At 37.0% G+C, this 24,476-nt stretch overlaps 1 protein-coding gene across 6 annotated transcripts in view; it reads left to right on the top strand.

Annotated features, from left to right (window-relative positions):
• The window catches only part of CDH12 (cadherin 12), a 1,011,811-nt gene that overhangs the window by 941,533 nt on the left and 45,802 nt on the right, over positions 1-24,476 (top strand). For all 6 annotated transcript variants that reach the window (XM_055142975.1, XM_055142967.1, XM_055142951.1 and 3 more), the window contains 2 exons: positions 900-1,087; positions 18,627-18,880. In XM_055142975.1, coding sequence (XP_054998950.1) covers positions 900-1,087; positions 18,627-18,880 — 442 coding nt within the window. The remainder of the gene's footprint in view (positions 1-899; positions 1,088-18,626; positions 18,881-24,476) is intronic.

Raw genomic sequence — 24,476 nt, 5'->3', positions numbered from 1 at the left:
GGATGCTGTGAATCGAACCCGGGTTGGCCATTTGCAAGGCGAACACCCTACCTGCTGTGCTATTGCTCCAGCCCTCCTACTTTATATATGTCATATCTAAAACTTGTTTTATGTGATTTTTAGTTTTAATTTTAAGTGATGCTGCAATTTTTCTTAATTCTGATTTATTTGATATGGGCAGAAATTTTTCTAGATTTTTCTGATCATCAAATTTACAGTAATATAGGTGCTCCACCTGGTGGTAAAGAAATAAACATGTTTTTGTAGCTCATGTTGGGGGAACCAAAATTATTTTTTAATTTTAAGGGTGCTTAATAATACTTAGCACAATATCCAGTAAAATCTTGCTAAATTAAAATCTATAATACATTATTAACAATTACATTTTTCATTAGGTAAGCAATTATTTTATAGTTGACTTTTTCCAACTTAATGCTTTATATTTATTCACTGAACAATCCATATATGAATTTATGTGTGTACTATTTGATTAAATATATTTAATTTATTGTAAATATTATTTATATCTGCTTTTAGTCTATTTCTTATATCCAGATTCTTTTCTAATATCAAATTCTATTGATCATCTATCTTTACATTTTCTATTAGGTACACTGATGTTTTAGTATGTAAAACATTCTCCATAGTAATTTTGGTTGTATACACTGTGGTCTTAATAAAACTCACATAAAATTCTAGAGTAGGATCTGCTGAACTGAAAAGTAAAATTATTATTCCTAATAATAATCCTTAATTTGACAAGTTCTCTTTTTTAATTTGTACTAGTATGCTTTTAATTAGACACACACATACACACACCACACATACACACACACACAATCAGGCTGGTATCCCTCCTATATACTAACCACTCTGATGTGGCATATTTATTTTATCAGGTATCTTCCATCTGAAAGTCCCCGAGTCATCTCCTGTTGGCTCAGCTATTGGGAGAATAAGAGCTGTGGATCCTGATTTTGGACAGAATGCTGAAATCGAATACAATATTGTTCCAGGAGATGGAGGAAATTTGTTTGATATTGTGACTGATGAGGATACACAGGAAGGAGTCATCAAGTTGAAAAAGGTACACTTACAAACCTTAAAGAGTAATAATTTGTGTTACCTGTAACAACATCTTAGTAATCTCTTAAACAAAGACTTAATAGCTCCAAGGTTAAGAGATGACATACAGCAATCTTTATTAACGTTCTTCTAAGGAAACATCTTGATCATTCTGTTAGTAAGTTATTTATAACAAGCAATATTAAAGAAATTATTGAAGACCCGATATGGGGGCAGGCTTAAGGGCTGGCTGGGAAAATTGTAGACAAGGGTGGAGGGAAAGTGTAATGGTGGTGGCATTGGTGTCAGAATATTGAATGCCTGTAACAAATCACCAGGAACAACTCGTCAACTGCAGTGAGAATAGTGAGATCAGAACTGATTTTATGTTAGGGTGAATCTCAACGGAGATGGGTGAAGAGATGATCTGTAATGCTGTCTGTGTGATGTGCATGATTGAAATACCCAGTCATTGCAATATCTCTAATGTGGGACCACACTGGCCACAGAGCAGGGTCCCCAGCACTGTAGGGTGACTGTCAGAGAGGGCACTGGCAAGCCACCCTGGAGGCTTTGATAGCTTGGGACAAGCACTCACACTGGACTCTGATACGAGAAACCAGGATGGTGTCTTATCAGGATTACCTTTCTTTTTCTAAAGAAATAAATGGACAAATCTGAAGAGAATGGTGACTAGGAAATGAGGCTAGGAAGAGATCAGTAAGGGGGCCAGAGAGATAGCGTAATGGGTAGGGCACTTGCCTTCCCAGCCTGGTTTGATTCCAGGCATCCCCTATGGTCCCCTGAATACGACAAGCAGTGATTCCTGAGTGCAGAGCCAGCAGTAATTTCTGAGTATCTCTAGCCGTGCTCCCTGGAGAGCAAAGAAACAAACAAAACCAAATCAGTTAAGAGAATCTAAAAATAATGCAAGGAATTGCTACAAACATGGATCGTATTAGGAGAGATTGTGAACAAATGGTGAGATTTTGAGTAGATTTTGAAGGAAAAGCATACAAAAGGGATTTTTCAAAACATTCTGATCATCTGCTCATTTATATATAAGTATTTAAATAAAATTCCTCTCCAGTAAGATTGGTTTAAATCTATAAATCAGAAACTGCCAAAGACAAGTCCTACTGCTAATCTAGTCTGTTAGGAAACTGCAACTTGCAGAATCTGTGTTTTAAATCAAAATTTTATAACAATTTTGAGGCCATATTTTGGGAACATAAAATTTTTAAATCCATATATTTTGATGATGTGACAAGTATCTACAAATGACTCACCATAAATAGATGGTGTGACTAAAACTCTCAGACTGAGTCCCTTAGGAGCACGGCAGTAGTGTTCCTGGCTTGTATGCATAAGTCTTGCTCTATTTCTTTTTTTTTTCTGGAAAAGTTTTGGGCCACACCCGGTTGTGTTCAGGGCTTTCTGCTGGGTAGAGCCTGATGATATACAAGTTCTAAGAGTGTGACCCAGGTAGCCCCAATTGTTGCTGTCTAAGCTCGACCATATCATAAACCAAGCTCAAAGCATCAGGGCAGACTTCAGTTTTCATACTTCAGTATGCTCAGGACAGTGGTCCAAGCCCCACACAGAAAGCCTCCCCAGTAATTCAGCATTGCCTAAAAGCAGCAAAATCGGAAAAGAGTCAGTTAAATCAAAACTCAGCAAAACGCAACAGAAATAATCATGACTCTTTCATTTTATATTCAAAAGTGAAGACAAGATGAATGAACTATGTCTCTAGTATATAGTCGGTAAGTGCTCTGAGAACTACCACTTGGATTATAGAGAATTCATAAGTATGTAAACATCAACAACAGTGTTTAATTTCTATATTAATATTTAAATTGAATTTTGAAAAATTTTCCTTTTAATATTTCCGTATAGAATTGCAAGGAACATGTTGATCTGAAATCAAATTTATATAGTTATGTGTAAAAAACTAAAGTTCGCCGAGGGGCGAGTGCACTCGCGGGCTCTCCCGGCGGCTCTGTCTCACCACCCGCGTTCGGTGCTCTGGAACCGCAGTGTGTGGACTGGATCGGGACAGCCGGTGGTCAAGGACAGGCGAAGGAAGAACGAGGACCAAGCTGGTTGCTGATTAGTTACCGTTTATTCAATCTTCAAACTTTCTCATCTCCCGCACTCCCAGCTTCGGCCTCTCTCTGGATCTACTGCTCAACTCCTCCTCTCCTCCCTGGCTTCTCTCTCTCCTCCTCCTTGTCTCTCCCACCTTGCCCTCTAGGCTACAACCAGCCAGGTAGCCAAATCAACATAAGAAAGCCCTTCCTGAGGGCAGGGCACTCCAAAGCCCTTCCTCACTCTTAAGGTTTTTTTCTTTTCCTTAGTCCAGGAACTTATTAACATCTCAATACTCGTTATTTTTGTATGGACATAGCAAGGGATACATTGAGGCTTGCAAGGCAGCTCTCCTGGCAACATCTTGCCACAGGCTCAGACCACAGCACTCAGGCCAGATTAATCATTCCTCACCCTAGCAGGGTCCAAATCTAGTATCACTATTTGGATCATGACAACATTTGTCCATGATCAAGCTCTTAACTTATAGTTAAGCATTAGGCACTTTGGCCAGGCCCATCTCGATGCCAGGGTAGCACACAACTCACCGCTTGCCCTGGGTCCTTCTTGTCCCACATTGGGACCGTGCTTTGGGGGTGCTAGGAAGTAAGGGCAGCTGAGGCTTAGGTCAAGAGAACAGATGCCCTGGAGAAAAATATCATGTAGAGTCAAATGACTCCCAGGTTACAAAAGCATAACATTTGTTAAGTCTTCCTGTGTCCATACAAAAAGGACTTGCTCTGAATAAACTATGCAAAGGACTCAAGGAGAAGAGAAAAACATTATTTACAAGTCAACAGAACACCAAGAAAGAAGCTACAAATAAAGAAAGAGGAATAGGAGCACTGTAACGGGAGTAACCCAATAAACCTAAACTACTGAGGCTATGTTATCCTACAGTTATGTATCCTAAATGTATTTGAATGTCCAAAAATAAATGTATTCTACACTTGAATATGAAACTATTTCCTAAGTATTTGCTATTTTAATAATTTGACACATTAGAACACCATGTCATTTATTACCAGTCTTCCTTTCTTTCTCTTTCTTTCTTTCTTTCTTTCTTTCTTTCTTTCTTTCTTTCTTTCTTTCTTTCTTTCTTTCTTTCTTTCTTTCTTTCTTTCTTTCTTTCTCTCTTTCTTTTTTTCTCTCTTTCTTTTTTTCTTTCTTTTTCTTTCTCTCTCTCTTTCTCTCTTTCTCTCTTTCTTTCTTTCTTTCTCTCTTTCTTTCTCTTTCTTCCATTCTTTCTTTCTCTCTCTTTCATTCTTTCTTTCTTTCTTTCCTTTTTTTTTCTTTCCTTCTTTCTTTCTATCTTTCCTTCTACCCTTGTTTTATTGCTTCCTTCCTGTTTTCTTTGCTTTGTATTTCCTGCCCACTCACAGCCATGGGTAGATACTTGCTCCTCATTCTGCTCTCAGGGCTCACTCCTGCTGGTGCTTGGAGGTCCAACAAAGTCTGTTATGTGATTGAGTCCTTCACCAGTGCGCTGCCTGCTGGCAAATTCCTTACTCATTGTTCTATTTCTCTTTCTTGGAGATTTTTATTCTTCCTTTTTAAATACACTGCAAAGTAAAGTGAAATGCTTAATATTCTCTGAAGCACAAATTCTCATTAGTTTTTTATTCCCCAAATTGATTTTCATTCCTGTTTATGATGTCCCACTCTCTTTCTCTCTGATTGGAGTGTCTAAAGTGTACAAATTGATGGTCCTGTTTATAGGAGCTGAGCATGAACAAAGATATTTTTATTTATCTTTTTTTGCAACTTCAACTTCAGTTTATGAGCATTGTAACCAAGTGCCAATTCTTAGTGTCACTTTTAATTTAAAATAACATTATGGAACTTTAGATACCTCCCCAAAACACAAGGTATTAGTCTTTAAAATAACACACAAAACTTCTTATTCTGTATTTATATTCTGTTACAATAAGAAAGGAGATATGTATATATTAATACTAATAACTTAACGAACAAAAGTAGTTTAACAAAATTTAAAATTAATGCATACTACTTAAAGGTTACAAGTAGTATTAAATTTGAAATATGAAAGTAAGATTTAATTATTTAAATTAATATTGTTAGGTAAAAATATGAGTAAAATAACATTGAGCTAATTTTTCCTACTAATAACTGATAATAAAGAAATATTTATTTAAAGGGGAAAAAAAGCACTCAAGTTGAAAATGCTCAAGGCTGAAATATAAATGTGCTAATAGAAATATAGTGATTTTCTGGATACTGATTAAGAAATTTAGCAATTAAAGCAGTGGGCAAGTATATGAAAAAAAATTAATGACTTACATCATTTTCCCATGAGTTATGAATTATTTCTACAAAAATATTCATGAGAAATTAAATAGATAATCCATCCATTTAAAATTTTAAATGGTCAAAGGAGTTACTATTTGTTTACACTAAATAAAGTGCTGCTGTATTAAAGAATCTTACTAGATTATTTCATTTCTAAATCTGTGACCATACTGACCACAACGCAGATTTTTTTCTTGTACCTGCCTTATAAATATGTGGTAATATATTTTATGATTTACCTGGGTCATTTAATAAGTAAACCAAGCTCTCAACTGATCCCATTGGACATTCCTATCTTATTTCCCATTAGTAAAAGGATTTTTTCCTTTTCAGTCTTGAATGGCAAGAGAGTAAGTGCATATGAAATGATTTGGTAACAGCACCACCATGTGGTTATTCTCTTAATAACTTGGGAAAATTTGGAATCGCTTTATATTGTCAAATATGCACTTAAATTTAAAATGCTCATGCTTTTGGTCAATCTGTCACATAACTAAAAAAAATAAGTGACCCTTTCGTTTCTCTAAATATTACTTTTTGTCAGTATTGTCATATTTCTTCCTTATTTGCAAACTTTTTCCTGACTTCAATAATCAGACTCACAAACCCCTTATTATTCTCCCTATAACCTATGGGGATAGGAAGAGATCAGTAAAGGGGCCAGAAAGATAGCATAATGGGTAGGTCACTTGCCTTCCCACCCTCGTTTGATCCAAGGCATCCCATATGGTCCCCTGAACACTACAGCAGTGATTCCTGAGTGCAGAAGCAGCAATAATTTCTGAGTAAGTAAATATAGTTTGAACCAGAAAGAAAATATTCCCCCAACAGTGAGTTGGAATTCCCTTTCACCATATCCTGACCACCAACAGTTGTTCCCAATTTTCTTTGTTTATTTTGATATATGGTATTTTAACTTCTGTGAGATATTGTCTCATTTCCCTGTGATAAGTCCCAGTGGACAGTTTTTCATATGTCTCCTGGCCACCTGTATGTGTCCTCTGAGCTGTGTCTATCCATCTCAACCTTCATTTCTTTAATGGGGTCTTGTGTACCTTTGGAGTTGCTGTAAACTGTGTGAATGCTTTATAATCTTCGATAGCAGCCCTTTTTCTGATGTGTAAATATTGTCTCCTAACTCAGAAGGGAGTCTTAGTTTTACTTTTATAGTCTTTTTCCTTTTAAAACCTTTTAAATTTGATATAGCTCTATTTGCTGATTTTTTAAAAAGCTTTGACAATTAAGTCAAATTATTAAAGACAACTCGGGTCCATATCCTGGAGTGTTCAGTATCTGTTTTCCTCAGAATGTTTTATACATTTCAGTCTAAGCTTGATCTCCTTAATCCACTTTATTTTATCTTTCTTTCTTCCTTTCTTCCTTTCTTTCTTTCTTCCTTTCTTTCTTTCTTCCTTTCTTTCTTTCTTTCTTTCTTTCTTTCTTTCTTTCTTTCTTTCTTTCTTTCTTTCTTTCTTTCTTTCTTTCTTTCCTTTCTTTCTTTCTTTCTTTCTTTCTTTCTTTCTTTCTTTCTTTCTTTCTTTCTTTCTTTCTTTCCTTGCTTCCTTCCTTCCTTCCTTCCTCTTTCTTCTCTTTCTTTCTTTCTTTCTTTCTTTCTTTCTTTCTTTCTTTCTTTCTTTCTTTCTTTCTTTCTTTCTTTCTTTCTTTCTTTCTTTCCTTTCTTTCTTTCTTTCTTTCTTTCTTTCTTTCTTTCTTTCTTTCTTTCTTTCTTTCTTTCTTTCTTTCTTTCCTTGCTTCCTTCCTTCCTTCCTTCCTCTTTCTTCTCTTCTCTTCTCTTTCTTTCTTTCTTTCTTTCTTTCTTTCTTTCTTTCTTTCTTTCTTTCTTTCTTTCTTTCTTTCTTTCTTTCTTTCTTTCTTTCTTTCATTTCTTTCTTTTTTTTTTTTTTTTTGCTGTTTGGGTCACACCCAGCAATGCTCAGGAGTTACTCCTGGCTCTGCAGTCAGAAGTTACTCCTCGTGATCCTTGGGGGGACCTTATGGGATGCTGGAAATTGAACCCGGGTCAGCCGCATGCAAGGCAAACGCCCTAACTGCTGTGCTATCGCTCCAGCCCCCCTTACTTCACTTTGAACTAATATTTGCGAAAGGTGTAAAATAAAGACCAAGTTTAATTGTTTTCAGGGTGTCACTTTTCAAAGCACCATGTTTTGAAGAGTTTTCTAGGTCTAATTTGTGAAGACACTTCCTTTGTCATGATTAACTATCAATTAATCCAAAGGTTTATATCTAGGCTTTCAATTCTATCACAGTTTTGAGAATTAATCTTTATTTTTTCTAATATTACACAGTTGTGGTTACTATAGTTTTATTTTATATTTTATATTTTTTGTTTTACCAGAGCTTTATTTTATATTAAGTCAGGAAATAGAGTGCCTATCTTTATTTGTTTCAAAATTGCTTTGAATATCTGGAGACTTTCAGAACTTGATATAAATTTTTTTTGAAATTTTAATAGATTTAATGCTCTTCTAATTAGTATTTAGAACAGTATTTAGAACAGTTTAGTACTGTTCTAAGTATTGAAGAATGTCATTTTTAATTAGGAAGAATTTCATTGAAAAACAACAGTATTTTGGGTGAATTTTCAATTGACCATATTTTTTTCCAATCCATAAATATGAAATAATTTTCCACTTCTTGGTCTCCTATTCTCTCAATTTTAACTTGCATTTTCACTGTATTATTGTTTTACATCCTTTTTTAAGTTGATGTTCCTAAATATTTGATACTTGGGGACATTTCTTTAACTGGGATTATTTAAAAATCTCTCTCATCTTATTTATTATTTGCATATTCAACTACAATAGATTATTCGTGCTGATTTTGTAGCCTGTGAGTGTGTTGTAGCAATTTATTGTTTCTAAGAGTTTTGGGGATGTTTTGTTTTTGTTTTATTCCTTTACGTTTCACTACTATTTATTTGTTTGTAGTGGAGGCTTTAAGGTTTTCTACACATGGAAATAGTCATAGATTAACTTTTTATTTTCTATCTTGGATATCGTTGATTTTGTTTTTGTTTTATGTCTGATTGTTCTTGCAAGGAGTTTCCAAACAATATCGAGCAATAATAGTGAGAGTTTATGATTCTCTGAGACACTTCCTTGAGACCAATTCTCTTACTCTTGGTCTCAGAGGGAAGATTTTCCATTTTTAACCATTATGCATAGTGTTGGCTGTGGGTTTGTTTTCAATAGCTATTGCTATGTTGAGATATGTTCCTTCTATTCTTATTTTGTTGAACTTTGTCAAACATTCCCTCTGAACCTATAACCTATTCATATGGTATGATTTCGGGGTGTGGGAATATACATGAGCATCACCCTAAGGTGCTCATGGCTTAGTCCTCACTCTGTGCTCAGGGATCACTCCTGCTGGTACTTGAGGGAATGCTGTGTAGTACTGGTGATTGAATGGAAATTAGACACATACAGTGTAAGTGTACTATCTCTCTGAACCATTTTGCCTTTTCTTTTGTTGCTATGATGCATTATATTCATCTGTGTATATTAAAACATGTTTCATCTATTGATAAAAGCACTTACTCATGTTTAACATATATATTTTTAAATATTTTGTGGGCTGGATTGATAGCACAGTGGTTAGGACATTTGTCTTGCACTTGGTACACCCTGGTTTGATTCCCCCGTCTCTCTCAGAGAGCCCAGCAAGCTACCAAGATTATGCTGCCCTCATAGCAGAGCCTCACAAGCTACCTGTGGCGTATTCAATATGCCAAAATCAGTAACAACAAGTCTCACAATGGAGATGTTACTGGTGTCCGCTCAAGTAAATTGATGAACAACGGGCAACAGTGCAGTGCAGTGCCATTGTTGGATTCAGTTAGCTTAATTTTTGTTGAGTCTCTATGTATTGATATTCATCAGGAACATTGGCCCGAAATGTTTTGTCGTGATATCCCTGACTGGTTTTGATATTGAGTTTATGTTCACTTCATACAAACTGTTAGGAAGGATTTCTATTTCTATGATCTTTTGGAAGACCTTGAAAATGATAGGTAGTAAGTCTTTAATCCAAAGGAACAGGACTTTTATTCTTGAGAATATTTAAATTATTCTTTAAACTTACAAATTCATATTATTTTTCTACTTCCCCCTTACTTAATCTCGGGAAGTTGTATCATCCTAAGAGATATTACATTTCCAGTTTCCTTAGCTAAGTGGAACAGAGTTGGTTTTTTAGTTGCTTGTTTGCTATTTTATTTTCATTTCTGGTGTGTCTTGTAATCTCTCCTCTTTTATTACTCATCCAATTTATTTCACCTTGTTTGTTTATTTATTTATTTTTTTTATTTATTGCTTTTTGGTCACACCTGACAATGCACAGGGGTTACTCCTGGCTCTGCACTTAGAAATTACTCCTGGTGGTACTCAGGGACCTATATGAGATCTGGGAATCGAACCCAGGTAGACCGAGTGCAAATGCCCTCTATTGCTCCAGTCCCTCATCTTGTTTATTCTTTAAGAAAAACAACCTCAAGTTTTACTAAACCTTTGAATTTTTTAATTAATTTTTCTATCATCAATTTCTGTGATAATGTTGATGCCTTCCTTTTTCTGCTCATTTTGATATAAATTTTCTGTTTGTCTTCTAGCTTCTTCAGTTGTGAGTTTAGGTTGTTTTTTAATTCTTTTTCTTCTTTCCTAATATAAACTCTGGTCCTTGACTTTCCCATCATGCTGCTTTAACTGTGGCCCACAGGCCTGATAATTGTCTTCATTTTTGCTTTTTTTCAAGGAATCTTTATTCCTTTGATACCATAGTTATTTAATACTTTGCTGTTCAGTTTTTATCTTGTTGCATTTTTCTGAGCTTTCTTTTGTTGTGGGTGATGGAGGACGACCAAGCTATACTCAGGTGATCCGGAGACCCCCTCACCTTTCTCTCCAAATTGGCCTCTGAGGACACTGTGCTACTTGGCCCCGATGCTGGGAATTACCCAGGTCACCCCTGCACTGTTAGGGACCTCAAGGATCACACCTGTAGTGACAAGCTTTCATGGCTGCACCCACTGGGGCTTGGTTGATCGTGTGGTACCAGGGATTGGACCTGGGTCATGAGTTAACTGCAACACTATTTTCTTGTATCCAACTTTCTTTCTGTGATTAATTTCTTACTTCATAGCATTGTGGTCTGAAAAGTATAGCTTCTATTTCCGTAAAATTATGAATTCATAGCATTATATGTTTTCATAAATTTATAGGCGTTATAATTGTGCTCAGGCAAGTGTTCAATCTTGAAGAATGTTCCAAGTGTACTGGAGAAGAATGAAGATTTCTTGACGTGAAAATTTTATCCATCAAAGAATTATTTGAGGGGCCGGAGCCATAGCACAAAGGTTAGGGCGTTTGCCTTGCACGTGGCCAACCTGGGTTCGATCCCTGGCATCCCATATGTTATCCCCAGCACCGCCAGGAATAATTCCTGAGTGTATGAGCCATGAGTAACCCCTGTGCATCGCCGGGTGTCATCGAAAAAGATATATATATATATATATATATATATATACATATATATATGAATATTTAAATGAAAGACTGAGCTGAAGTATTTCCTCAGTGTTGTAAAGATTTGCAGACTATATTCTCCCAATTCTTCTACTCACATAATCGTATTCTCTTTCTCTCTGTATCCCTGCTTTCCTTCTTGCTCTCTCCCCTTCATGAATCACAATACATGATATGTAACTAATGCAAATCAGTGTTCAAGCTACATGTCATGCTACCGTGCCCTCACACAGCATGCCGCATGTTTGTCCTAAGAGCCGCCCGTCTCACAGATGGTGGTTAGCCTTCTAGAGTTGATGGTTTTATGGTTTATATCTATGATAATGTTTACATCTGCATTTTATAGTTCCAGAATCTATGTTAATGTACAGACATTATTAGCTATTCAGGAAAGATTTCTTTAAAGAGGGAATAAAATTCCTGAGCCATTTTGTCCTGATTTCCCCTTCATAATATTTGTATCCAGCGTTTCTAGGACTTCTCATCTCAGATCCCTGTCACATGCTCAAAGATGTCATTTCTGTCTTCTCTATGTACTGTCCTCGTGATAATACCCTGAAAGTTTTTCGCAAAAATATCAATAATTTTTTGTTACTAATTTGTTATTGTAACTCTTTCTCTCTACAATATATAACCATAAAAATTTATTTTCCAGGGAGGAGAGTGAGAGATAGTTTCGGGGTTTAGGAGCTTGTCTCTAATAGATCTCGGGCACACATATACGGTCCCCCGGGCCACCAGAGAGATCTCTGAGTCCAGAGACAGGAGTAAGCTTTGAATGCAGACAACCAGCAAAGCGAACAAAATGTGCTTATCTTTTTAACTACCCCACCTTCAATTCTTAGTGTAACAACAAAATCCGACCATTTTATTCAATTTATATGATTTTAAGTTTACTTGAATAAATCTAAGAAAGTAGTCTTGACATTATTATTTTTTTGTTTTGTTTTGTTTTTGGGTCACACCCGGCAGTGCACAGGGGTTACTCCTGGCTCTTGACTCAGGAATTACCCCTGGTGGTGCTCAGGGGACCATATGGGATGCTGGGATTAGAACCCGGGTCGGCCGCGTGCAAGGCAAACGCCCTACCCGCTGTGCTATCGCTCCAGCCCCTAGTCTTGACAATATGCATGGTTGCTTCAAATATATACCAGAGTAATGGTAGAATTTTAGAATAATTTATCATTGATTGCAAACATACTATGAACAAATAAATAAACATGTCTGCTTCGTGATTATAAATAAGTAAGGTTACCAAAGGGAAAGTTCCTCTGTCAGTGATGGAAAATTATTGACACCTCAGTAGCATGGTGTGGTTCCATCAGATCTCTAAACATAGACACCTTTACATCTTGAAAAATCAATGTTAACTCAATACAGTTTCCAAAACCTTGTGTTGTAAATATTTGAAAAAGGATTTAAAATAGCCCTTTAAAACTTGGTTTTCTTTTTAAAATGGTGTTTAAGCGGAAAGTGTTATCTTTATAGCTCAACTTGGTATAATAAACCTGCTTTACAAGAGCTTGTTCCTGGTGTCTTTTCAATCTGGCTCAAATAGATATGTCTGTTTTCTAACTACTTGTCTTGAAATTTATCTAATCTATTTCAGGTAATCTATAGCCTTCTGTTATTTGAGTTCACTGATAATTTTCTTTTGTCTTGACCATTTTGACCTACTATATGATTGAATGACTAGAGACTTAATAACCGGGATCTGTTTTATTAAGAAAGGATATTTACTGTATTGGTGAAAATAATACAATATTTTTCATAAAATTGAAGCAAAGTAGGACTGATAAAAGTACAGGGGAATGCAAGCAAAACTATTGTGTGACAGAGTACGGGATAATCAATGTTTCTGTTAAGGTCTCCCAGCTTGAAATCAAGGCATGAACCAAGCTTTTCTCATCTTGAGGGCCTTTCCAAGCTTACTGGAATTTTTTACAATTTATTTCTTTATTGGTTCCTGATTGATGTTCCTATGTTTTTTTCTAGCTTTTTATAAAATTTCAGTGTCAGTGGCAATCACTTCCTTTGAGTGATTCCTATAATCACAAGTTTATTATAAAATAAGGAGAGGATAATTTGTATTGACTCTTTCTTTCAAAGACTCACACAATTTAAAACTTTCAAGTTAAAATTTGCTCAATTAAGTAACCAAGGAATTATTGAAGAGTAGTATCACTTGTATCACTTGTCATTCCATTGCTCAGTGATTTACTCGAGTGGGTTCCAGTAACCTCTCCATTGGTCCCTGTCATATCCTAGTGTAGCCCAATGGCGTCTGCTCACCTCAGGAACACGAAGAGCCTCAAACCGTTCTTGCAGCGTTTTGACAAAGAAGTCTAACCATCTCATAGGTGGGCGGCCAGGCGTTCTTTTGATGTCGCCTGGAATCCAGTCAGTAACATCCCTAGAACCCTTATCTACAGATTATCTCCCTTATCTCCTCCCTTATCTACAGATGAAAGACTATATTTTTAAAGTCTATTTTTCATAACCAGCAATACCATGGCATAGTCATTCAATGTAGCAGTTGGTTCACATATTAAGCATAGGTGATTAAAGAAAACTGTAGATTGATGAAGGGCCATGACTTGAGGGATATCTTGGAATTCTGTCTTCCAAAGCTGCTTGTGTCTTTAATTACTCAAAATATAACAGTAACTCTGTCTCCATTCCACACTATTTTGGAGTAAGTACAAACTTAAACATCATAGGGAGTTCTCTTCTATTTTATGACTTCATTTATTTATCTCTACTTATGCCGTGGAAAGAGAAAATTATTTCGGACTAAATATTCCACAAAGTGTTTAAGACCTACAATCTGTAAAGAGCAGACAAAGCATCCAAATGTAAGATTTAAAAGGTGTAATATTGCCCAGTTCCTCACATTATACTAAAAAAGTACTGATTTTTTAAGGAATATAATGAAATATTCAGTTCACAAAACATGAATTGGTTGTATTTCTGGGCTGGAGAGGTATCTCAAGAGAGATGAATATATGTTTTGCATGCAGTAGACATGAGTCTGATCCCCAGTGCAATGGAGTCTGTTGACTATTATCAGCATCTACCCAAGCATAAAGCATGCATTCTAGTTTCTGTAAATTATGGCTTTTCTATAGCTCACTACAACATACACTGTCTTCTGAAATTCTAATCCTACTAACTTTTCTTTATTGAGATACTATGAGAAGGAAGAAGATACTCAATTGAAATTCTTTTTCTTGGAGGGAGGTGCTCCAGAGTAGTGCTCAAAGGATCAATGGCCTATCAGCTCGACTAGCCATTCAATATCTATCCTGAGAGTTCATTGGTAGTCACACCCTGTGGTGCTGGGGACTACAGGGCTATCCTGCCCTTCGAGGTGCTGTAGGTTTATGCCCTGTGATGCGTGGGGAACAATGCCGTACCGGGGATCAAACCTGGGTTTGTCGTATGCTAAGCATGCACTGCACAATCCCCCTGCTCTGGAAAACTCACAAAGTGAGTGATCCCAGACAGTGTCATAAAGATTTCTATTAATTTTTTTGTTTTTGTTTGTTTTCTGGGACATGGTCCATCATGCTCAGACTTCCTCCTTCCCCTGCACTCAGGCATCACTCCTGCTGGGAATCAGATTGAATCTGGTTGAGCCTTGTTTTCTGCATCTCTCTGTTTCCCAAGATTTCTCTTTACTGTGCAAGAATTTGTGGGTAGAGGAATAGAGAAACAGCAATGTGACTAGGGTACTAGCCTTCTAGATGATTGATATGAGTTTGATCTCCAGCACCCCCTATGGTCCCCTGAGCCTTATCATGATGCACACTTGAGCACAGAGCCAGGAGTAATCCTGAGCATTGCTGCGTTCACAACACCGTATCACTGCCATCCCATTGTTCATCTATTTCTTCGAGCGGGCACCAGTATGTCTTCATTTGTGCCTGTCGCGTGCTAGTGTATCCCAATGATGTCTGCTTGCTCCAGGAACAGGAAGAGCATGTTGTTACTGTTTTTGGCATATTAAGTATGTCACGGGTAGCTTGCCAGGCTCTGCCGTGTGTGTGTGTGTGTGTGTGTGTGTGTGTGTAACACACACAACAAAATTTAAAAAGGAAAAGAAAAAAAAAGAAAAAGAAATGAAAAGTTAAATTATCTGAGCTTCATAATAATGGGTCCTTATTATATAATGCAATTTCTTTTCTTTTTCTCCTCTATGTATTTATTTATTTATTTATCTATTGATTTGGAGGCCACACCGAGGGGAGCTCCGGGCTTTTTCTGGCTCAGCATTTAGGGACCACTCCTGGCAGGGCACAGGGGGACGTGCAAGGTGCTGGGGATGAAATCCGGGTGTGCAGCATGCAAGAGAAGTGTCTATCCGCTGTGTCATCACTCCAGGCCTATGACGATAACTTTTTCAAAGTAAAAATGGTCCCATTGGTGCTATGCAAATGGAAAATATTAAACTATGCATTTATTTCAATGTTTCATGAATTTCTTTCCTCAACACCACCACACTCTCTCCTCCAGAAAAAAAACTCCAAGGTAGTCAGGTAAATTGAATAAAATGATCCCGAATAAGCTAACAGCTAATGCTCTCTGTTCTTTCTAAGCTCCTATATTTTATAAAGTGGCATTTCCTAAGAGTCCAAGTTACTCACTGCCAAGGATACTATGGCGTTTCTCCTAAAATTTTCTCCAGTACTTTGATCACTGCAGGATATTCGTTTTCAGTCACAAAAAAAAAAAAAAATCTGTATGTACAGAATGGATCTTTCATCTCTAAAATCAGTCTGGCTACCAGGCGTTTACCTGCTGTGATGGGTCAGGAAGTCTTAAAAGATACGGACTCTGTCTAATCTGCTAAAGTTCTCGGAACTATTTCAGAACTCTCCATTTCTAAATTGAAAGAAACTTTGAAATGGGACATCAAGTTCATCAAATATAGTATATTAATCCACTAGGCCAATATAAGCTTGAACTCAAATAGTTCACCTTCTGTAGATGAACATCTTGGGACATAATTGTGACAATAGACGGGAACAAAAATGAGCCAAGACAGTTTAATTAGCTTTCTAAGCAAAAGGCTCTCACAGTGGCAACCAAATAGTATTTGGTTACCAAATACTAGCTTTTAGTATCAGAAGGTAGGAACTGTTTACATAGAAAATTTGTTCTTATTTCAGACTTACAGAGTTTTCAAAAACAGAAAATATATTTACTGTGTCTTATGTGTTGTTTTCTTAATTTTGATGGATTACATCATTCTACCTTCTATTTTTTCTATAAGATATCTTGAATGATATTTTATTTCTTTCAGACATATAAAATGTCTAAGAACTTAGAAGTTTCTTAACTTAAAAGTTCCTTAACCGTACTATTCATTGAGCAGAATGAAGTTTGTTGTTGTTGTTGTTGTTATCTGTTGAACAAAATAAAATTCTTTCATTAATTTCTACTTGTGAGATGTAGAGGTAGAAAGTAAGACTTAGTTCTTACTGCATCTTTCTCTTTTTCCCAGAGGGATATATCAGCCTCACCACCATTTGGGCCTGTAATATTTTAAAAATTAGCTTTATATGAAGTCAATTTCTTTTAGAGGTTTCTTCTATTTTAAAAATAAAGTAATTATTCTTAATAAATCTAGTTTTGTAATTTTTTGTTACTGACAGATTTATAAAATCAGACCCAACCCTGATATTCATTGCAATCCAACCTTTCCCAGGAAATTTAACAGTTTCTTTTTTCTTGAAGCTTGGATAATGACTTTTCCCCTTCTATTTTGATAATTGGTTATCTTTTCTGGAGTCTGAATCCCTGACTAAAAATATAGCAATCAAGTAGTGAGTGGATAAAAACAGGAGTGCTATAAGAATACTTCTCTTTAGATATTTTATTTCTTATAACCGGTATCTATAATATCAGGCAAATGTGGTACACTAGATATGTTACTTTCTTATGGGCCTTCGGAATGGTCAAAAATCTCTAGAGAAACATACAGATATTAAGAAATTTGATGTTATATTTAAGCAGATCTCAGGTAAGTAAAAGAATGTATTGAGTGTAGAATTATGAATTGGATCGAATAAATGATAATCATAGGGGAAATGAGTTCAGATTAGCTGAATTAAAATTTTTTGTGGTTGTTTGTTTGGGAGCCACAGCAACTCAGGGATCACTCCTGGCAGTGCTCAGGGAACATATGGCTTCCTTGGAATTGGTGGGCTGCTTACAGGGCAAGTGTCTTACGACTCCAGCTCCTGAATTTAAATGTTTATAAAACAAGCAATGTTGTGGCTGGAGCGATAGCACAGCAGGTAGGGGCATTTGCCTTGCACGCAGCTGACCTGGGCTCAATTCCCAGCATCCCATATGGTCCCCCGGGCACCGCCAGGAGTAATTCCTGAGTGCAGAGCAAGGAGTAACCCCTGATTATTGCTAGGTGTGGCCCAAAAAGCAAAAACAAACAAACCAAAGCCAAGCAATCTCAAATTCACGAGCTGTTCTGTATGCTGTAACAAATTATGTTAACATGTAACAGTTTTTGATGATTTCATAATGATTATTAATTTTTTCTCTAGGAAATGCACGAAGATCGACCTTATCCTTTAAAGGGAAGCATACCTTCTCTAGTCCCCACTGGTTTAATGGAGCAGAAAAAAAGGATACGTTAATAAAGCAATTAATGTGGCACTAGAGTCCGCTAATTTTGAACACAGATATTAAAACCCCAGAAAATCACTACGTCACTATTGATTTTGTATTTTCTTAGTTTTTCTGAGAGGAATTCGAAATCAGAGATATTGACTTCAAAATTTTCACTAAATAAAACAGAAAAAAATGTAGTCTCGAAAAGCTCAGTATGGAGAATCTAAAGATTCTCTTCAGAAAGACAGTCATATCATCAGTGGAAACTGAAAACGGATTCGGTGGTTCCATGGTTCCATTAGAAAGTGACCTCCAAACAGTTTTTTTTTATTTTGTAAACGTATTATGTATATTCTAAGCCTTAACTCTTGAGTGACAAACTCCGATGCTGCATTGTAGAGTCCATTAACTATATACGTAATTCTGGGAAGGCAAGAAAAGTTCAGCATTATTTTTCTAAATCCACAGCGTATTTCTAAGCATAGACATGGCTTTGCTTTGGCAAAACAAAATAAAATTTTAAATAAAATGTTTCATTATTTTAAAAATATTATTGTCGAAATAATAAAGATGCGCTGCAAAGGAACACTTAGTATAATTGAAATCTGTAGCAGTAACGACAAATAAATGCTTCACAAGTGTACTGTGTTTAACTACTGGCTGTCACCACTAGATGGCAGCATTGGATAAGAGCATAAAAATGCTTTCCTTTTTGAGCTTTACTGTTCTACTCATATAAAAGGAATATAATTTATTTAACGTAATATATGTGGATCTGGGCCGTTTTAATATATGTAGTTTGTTATAATTTACAAGCTAGCTAAAAACTCCTGTATATGGGTGCCTCTTCCTTTTACCACTAATTTCAAAAGAAAATAAAAACTTGAAGATGCTTGGTATCAACTTTCAGATGCCCCATGTTCCCCAACTTGGTCACAGTTTGTATGGGACTGGATCCTCACTTTTGATTTGTTCTTGCTCCAGCCATTGGATTTCGAGACAAAGAAGGCTTATACGTTTAAAGTGGAAGCGTCCAACCTTCACCTGGACCACCGCTTTCACTCTGCGGGCCCCTTTAAGGACACGGCCACCGTGAAAATCAGTGTGTTGGATGTGGACGAGCCGCCAGTGTTCAGCAAGCCCCTGTACACCATGGAGGTCTATGAGGACACCCCAGTGGGGACCATCATTGGGGCTGTCACTGCCCAGGACCTGGATGTGGGCAGCAGCGCTGTTAGGTAAGAACAGATTTTTTGTGTGTGTGTGTGTGTAAATTCTGTGTGAACTGCATTCTGAGTATGAATGCAGTTCATCAAGCAGGTTTGTTGACTATGTGACTATGTGGTAACCTTAGCTAACCTGGTCCAGCAGATCTGGTATGCAGCCCTGAAGAAGTTGTGGTGATGGGGCATTTGGTTGCAAGCACAGCACTCAAGGGAAGAAGTTGCTTTCTTGAGTATGAAACAGGTCTGAAAAGAGAACTGCAAAGGGTGATTCTGGTGACTGACTTTCTTTGGATGCTTTGACAGGGCCTGCAATATAAAGGAAATTTAATAAATTGTCCAATTCCTTTGAATTTCTGATCCGAAGCTAAATTTAGCGTTCTCCAACTGTGGTTTTTACCAGTTGTAATATGCATCTTGATTGTGTCTGTGGTTGGAAACACAGTCTGTCCTGGGGAAGATAATTAAAGGGTTTTTCAGAGTCCAAACTTTGCGAGGAGCTCCTTGCTGAGAAAGACTGAGAGTCAGCAAAGCAATTCATAGAATAAGAAAGGGAAAGGTACCTCTCCCTGCCTCACAACTCTATTTCACTGTGCTAGTGTGAGAATTCCCTATGTCACCCAAATATATTGATCTTCCAATGTATTTGATGACTTGTTCTGGTTCAGCTTTGTTTAAATATTCTGTCACGCACCACATACCTAAAAATGGGGTGGGTGGGCGGTAAGGATAAGGAATCAAGAGACAGCTATGTGCTTCGTTCTGAATCTTACACTGCTCAAAGGTTGAATCTTAATATGTAAGAACAAGACCAAAGAAATTACAGAATAGAATTTCTCTCCCTCCTTATTTATTTATTTATTTATTTATTTATTTATTTATTTATTTATTTGCATTTTGGGTCACACCTGGAGATGTTCAGGAAGTTTTCCTAGCTTTGAACTCAGGAATGACTACTGGCAGTGCTAGGGAGACCATCTGGGATGCTGGGAATTGAACCCTGGAGAGCCTCATACAAGGCAAACACCCTACTTGTTGTACTATTAGCTCTGTCCCCAAAGTAGAATTTCAATGCCAAGAGAGTGCTCTACTGAAAAGGGAAAATCACACATTTATTTGATAAGATTTTATGAGATAGGACAATCAATATAAAAATATAGATCAATGCGTTGTCAGTTACCTCAATACATTTATAGGATATAATGAAACCTTGGGAATGGCTCTACTTCTTGTAGTCATAAGAATCCATATCCAATGTGATTTCAATGTTTTGCTTCTTAAATGTCCATGTCCAAGAGAGAATTCTAAAGTATGTTTGACTTTGGAAGGAGAAGAGTGCATTTTATGAATACAGCACATGCTTTTAATAAAACTCCAGGGGGAAAAATAGACATTTTCAATGTCTTCACATTAGTATCACTTCACTTGTATCACTTGTCTTCCCCTTGATCTTCGATTTGCTCGAGCGGGCTCCAGTAACATCTTCATTTGTCCCTGCCTCATGCTAGTGTAGCCCAATGATATCTGCTCTCTCCAGGGACAGGAAGTGCCTCAAACCGTGCATTCAGGGTTTTGACGAAGACGTCTGACCATCTCGTTGGTGGCGGCCACTCGGTCTTTTGACGTCCCGTAAAATCCAGTTGGTCTAGTCCAGCGTTATCTCTGAATCGAATAACGTGTCCGGCCCATCTGATTTTTGATGTCTTGGCAAACGAGACAGCGTCCCTGATTCTTGACCATCGACGGAGGTCGGAACTCCAGATTCCTTCTCTCACTTGTGTGAGACGTGATAGTCCTAGCATAGCTCTTTCGATTCCTCTTTGGGACACCTGAAAAACTAGCACATTAGAAGTTTTTATATATTACAGTCTCATAATTGGATAATCTGATTTAAGAAAAGAAGTATATTATCAATAATTGTAGAAGATGAAAACATCCATTGAGAAATTTAGAGATTTCAATGATATTGACAGTTATGGGATAATTATTGAAGTTGCAAATAAGAAAATAGAATACTATATACGAACAGAGAGATAATACAGAAAGGAAAGCACTTGACCTGCATTTGGCCAATGCTGGTTATAATCCCGTACACTGCATCTTCTTCACTGACGTCAGCGTTATCCCTAAGCACAGATCCAGGAGTCAGTTCTTCACACTACTAGATATGGCCCAGGCAAAGCTCTATCCAAACTGCAATAAAAAAAGTAAATGAAATATTGATTGGAACTCTTATGGCTTAATAAATGAGAATTTTCATAGCACAGCGGGTAGGCCATTTGCCGCGTACGAGGCTGACCCAGGTTTAATTCCGTTGTCCCTCTCGGAGAGCCCAGCAAGCTACCAAGAGTATCCCAACCGCATGGCAGAGCCTGGCAAGCTACCCGTGGAGTATTCTATATGCCAAAAACAGTAACAACAAGTCTCACAATGGAGACGTTACTGGTGCCCGCTCGAACAAATTGATGCACAATGGGACGACAGTGCTACAGTGCTAAACTTATGTAAGATATTTAAGAAATAGATGATGGTATAAATTAAAAGTTTTATGTACGTAAGCTTTGAGGTAGGCACTGTTAACTGCCATTTTTACCGATGAGGACATACTATATGTCTACATCAGTGACATATCCAGCTATTATGTTGGATCCAGGCAAGCCGGGACCAGAGTCCACGTATCTCTCTGAGGACGTGACATTTGAACAAAAGCTGGAGTGAGGGTGAGAGATGGGAGTGTGGCAAAGGCCCTGGGGAGGAATGTTGGATGGAACCGCAGGTCCTGGGTTGGTTAGATGTGTCCAGAGATGTTGGTAGGGTGAATTCCAAAGGAGTCAGGGGGTGTGGGGTGACCTTTCTGGGTCTCTGAGAACCTTCAGGTTGAAAATGACCAAATCACCAGAAGTGATGCTGGTTTTGTAAAAAACTATAGCTGTGGAGAATGGATTAAGTGGGCAGGAGAGAACTAGAGGCTGGCCTGCCGTGGGAAGAAAGTGGAACTTGGTGTAGGGTGCTCAGAGGGACTCTGCAGAGCAGCGCTAGGAGAGGCCGGCACACTGGTAGTCTTGGAGCTCTTCTCATTTTACACAGCTCTGATAGGGTCTAGTCACACATTTAGCTTCGTGTGGGGGTCAAAATTCAGGTCTCTTGATGCTCAGAGGTTTTGCTAACTAATGAATTCTCCAGAGAAGGAAAAGCAGTGATATCTCTAATTTTGCATGATATTAAGGAACTAGCAAACTGGAATTATGTGACTGCATAGGCATATACATCTTTATCTTTTGTCATTATTTACCTATATATTCAAGCTGGCTATTTTGGGTCAGTTTCCCTTCTTTGTTTTTTTTTAATTTAATTTATTTATTTTTGTTTTTAATAGCCTAAATCTAATAGCCTAATTCTCCCTCTTGGAGAACCTGACAAGCTACAGAGAGTCTATTGCTCGCTTGGGAGAGCCTGGCAAGCTCCTTGTGGCGTATTCATATCCCAAATACAGTAACAGATATATACATACCTCTCAGAGACCTGGGCAAGCTACCGAGAGTGTCCCTACCGCATGGCAGAGCCTGGCAACCTACCTGTGGCATATTCGATATGCCAAAAACAGTAATGATAGGTATCCTCCTGACCCTGAAAGAGCCCCCAATCGTTGGTGAAGATGAGTAAGAAGAGGCTGCTAAAATCTCAGACTGAGTGTAATAGAGACATTACTGGTGCCCCCTCGAGTAAATCGACGAACAACGGGATGATAGTGATACAGTGAAATTTTTAATTTAAATTCATAAGTAGCACTGCACTGCAGACTGTCGCCCCATTGTTCATCGGTTTGCTCGAGCAGGCACCAGTTACGTCTCCATTGTGAGACTTGTTACTGTTTTTGGCAAATTGAATATGCCACGGGTAGCTTGCCAGTCTCTGCCATACAAGCAGGATACTCTTGTTAAATTCATCACTGTCACTGTCACTGTCATCCCGTTGCTCATCAATTTGTTCATGCGGGCACCAGTAATGTCTCTCATTGAGAGACTTATTGTTACTATTTTGGCATATCCAATATGCACGGGTAGCTTGCCAGGCTCTGCTGCGTGGGCTCGATACTCTCTGTGGCTTGCCGGGCTCTCTGAGAGGGGCGAAGGAATCGAACTGGGGTCAGCCTCGATTCCTTCGCCTAACTGCTGTGCTATTGCTCCAGCCCTTGGTAAATTTATAAGAACAATATTTAATTGATTAATAAATTTCATGTTGTTTTTCTGTTTACACTAAACAGAAATAACATTTCAAATATTGTTTTGAAATTTATGCGATCTGAAGAGAAACCAATTTATTTTAACTAAATCTGTTAAACAACATTTTAAAACAAAACTTCACACAAAAATTAAACAGGTTAATAATAAATAGGAAAATATAAATGATGACAAAGAGATTAACAATTTAAATTGCTAAGAAATTATTATTGCAGCACAACTATTTACTATTTACCTTTTCTCAACCTAAATAATTTTATTAGACAAATTGTGTAAGATAATATATAGAATAATTGGAATTAAGTTTTCGTCATGTATTCAAAGACGATGAAATAGCTGGTTTTCATCCACAACCCTTTGTCAATACATTTGTAATACATTTTCTCTGTTTTGTTGAATTTTAATTCGCAAATGACATTATATTTTTATGATATACAACATAAAAATTTGATATGTGTACACATTGTGAAGCAGTTATAACAATGTCTTCTTTAAAATACAACAACTCATTTTGCTTCTATGATCTAGAAGTCTTTTCTAGTGATGAGAAATCTTAGGATTTACTCCTAGCAACTTTCAATTATGCTGCATATTATTAACTTCAGTCACCAAGATATAATAGCATACTCGGAACATTTTTAAATTATTACTGACAATATTGAACCCTTTTCCACATACATATATAAGTGAAATTGTATTTTGTGTTTTTTCTGTCTTATTTCACTTAGTAGAATAAATAGACATGAATTTCATCCAAGATGTCACAACGTGATAATTTCATAATATAATTTCTTTAGATAAACACCAAGAGGGTATGTCTGTACAATGTGGCATAACATTTTTGAGGATTTTCTATATACTGTGTTCTCTAGTGTCTATGACAACTTATATTCCCAACAATAGGAACAAAGGATTTTTCTGCTTTATAATTTAATCAAATTTAATATCACTTGCCTTCCGAAGATATAATGTTAGGAGTCATAAGGTGATTTTGAAAAAAAATATTAAAGGTTATGGATGATGAATACCTTTTCATGCACCACTTGGTATGTCTATTTCATCCCTCTGTCCATGTAAAATATCAGATTATGTTCTGTTTTGTAAATGTGTGAGTTCTTCATGCATTAAATACACCATGTATTAAATAATTATAAAGACATTATTATTGACCATTATTCATCATCATCATCATCATCATCATCATCATCATCATCATCATTCCATTGATCGTCAAATTTCTCGAGCGGTCTCAGTAACGTCTCCATTCGTCCTTGCCCTGAGATTTTAGAAGCCTCTCTCTACTCGTCCTTTCCAATGATGCCGCATTGGAGGCTCTTTCAGAGTCAGGGGAATGAGACCCAGCTTGTTAC

The sequence above is a fragment of the Sorex araneus genome, chromosome 1, assembly GCF_027595985.1.
Source record: "Sorex araneus isolate mSorAra2 chromosome 1, mSorAra2.pri, whole genome shotgun sequence".
NCBI lineage: Eukaryota > Metazoa > Chordata > Mammalia > Eulipotyphla > Soricidae > Sorex > Sorex araneus.
The sequence above is the reverse complement of the archived record's forward strand: the minus strand, read 5'-3'. Positions and strand labels throughout refer to the sequence as shown.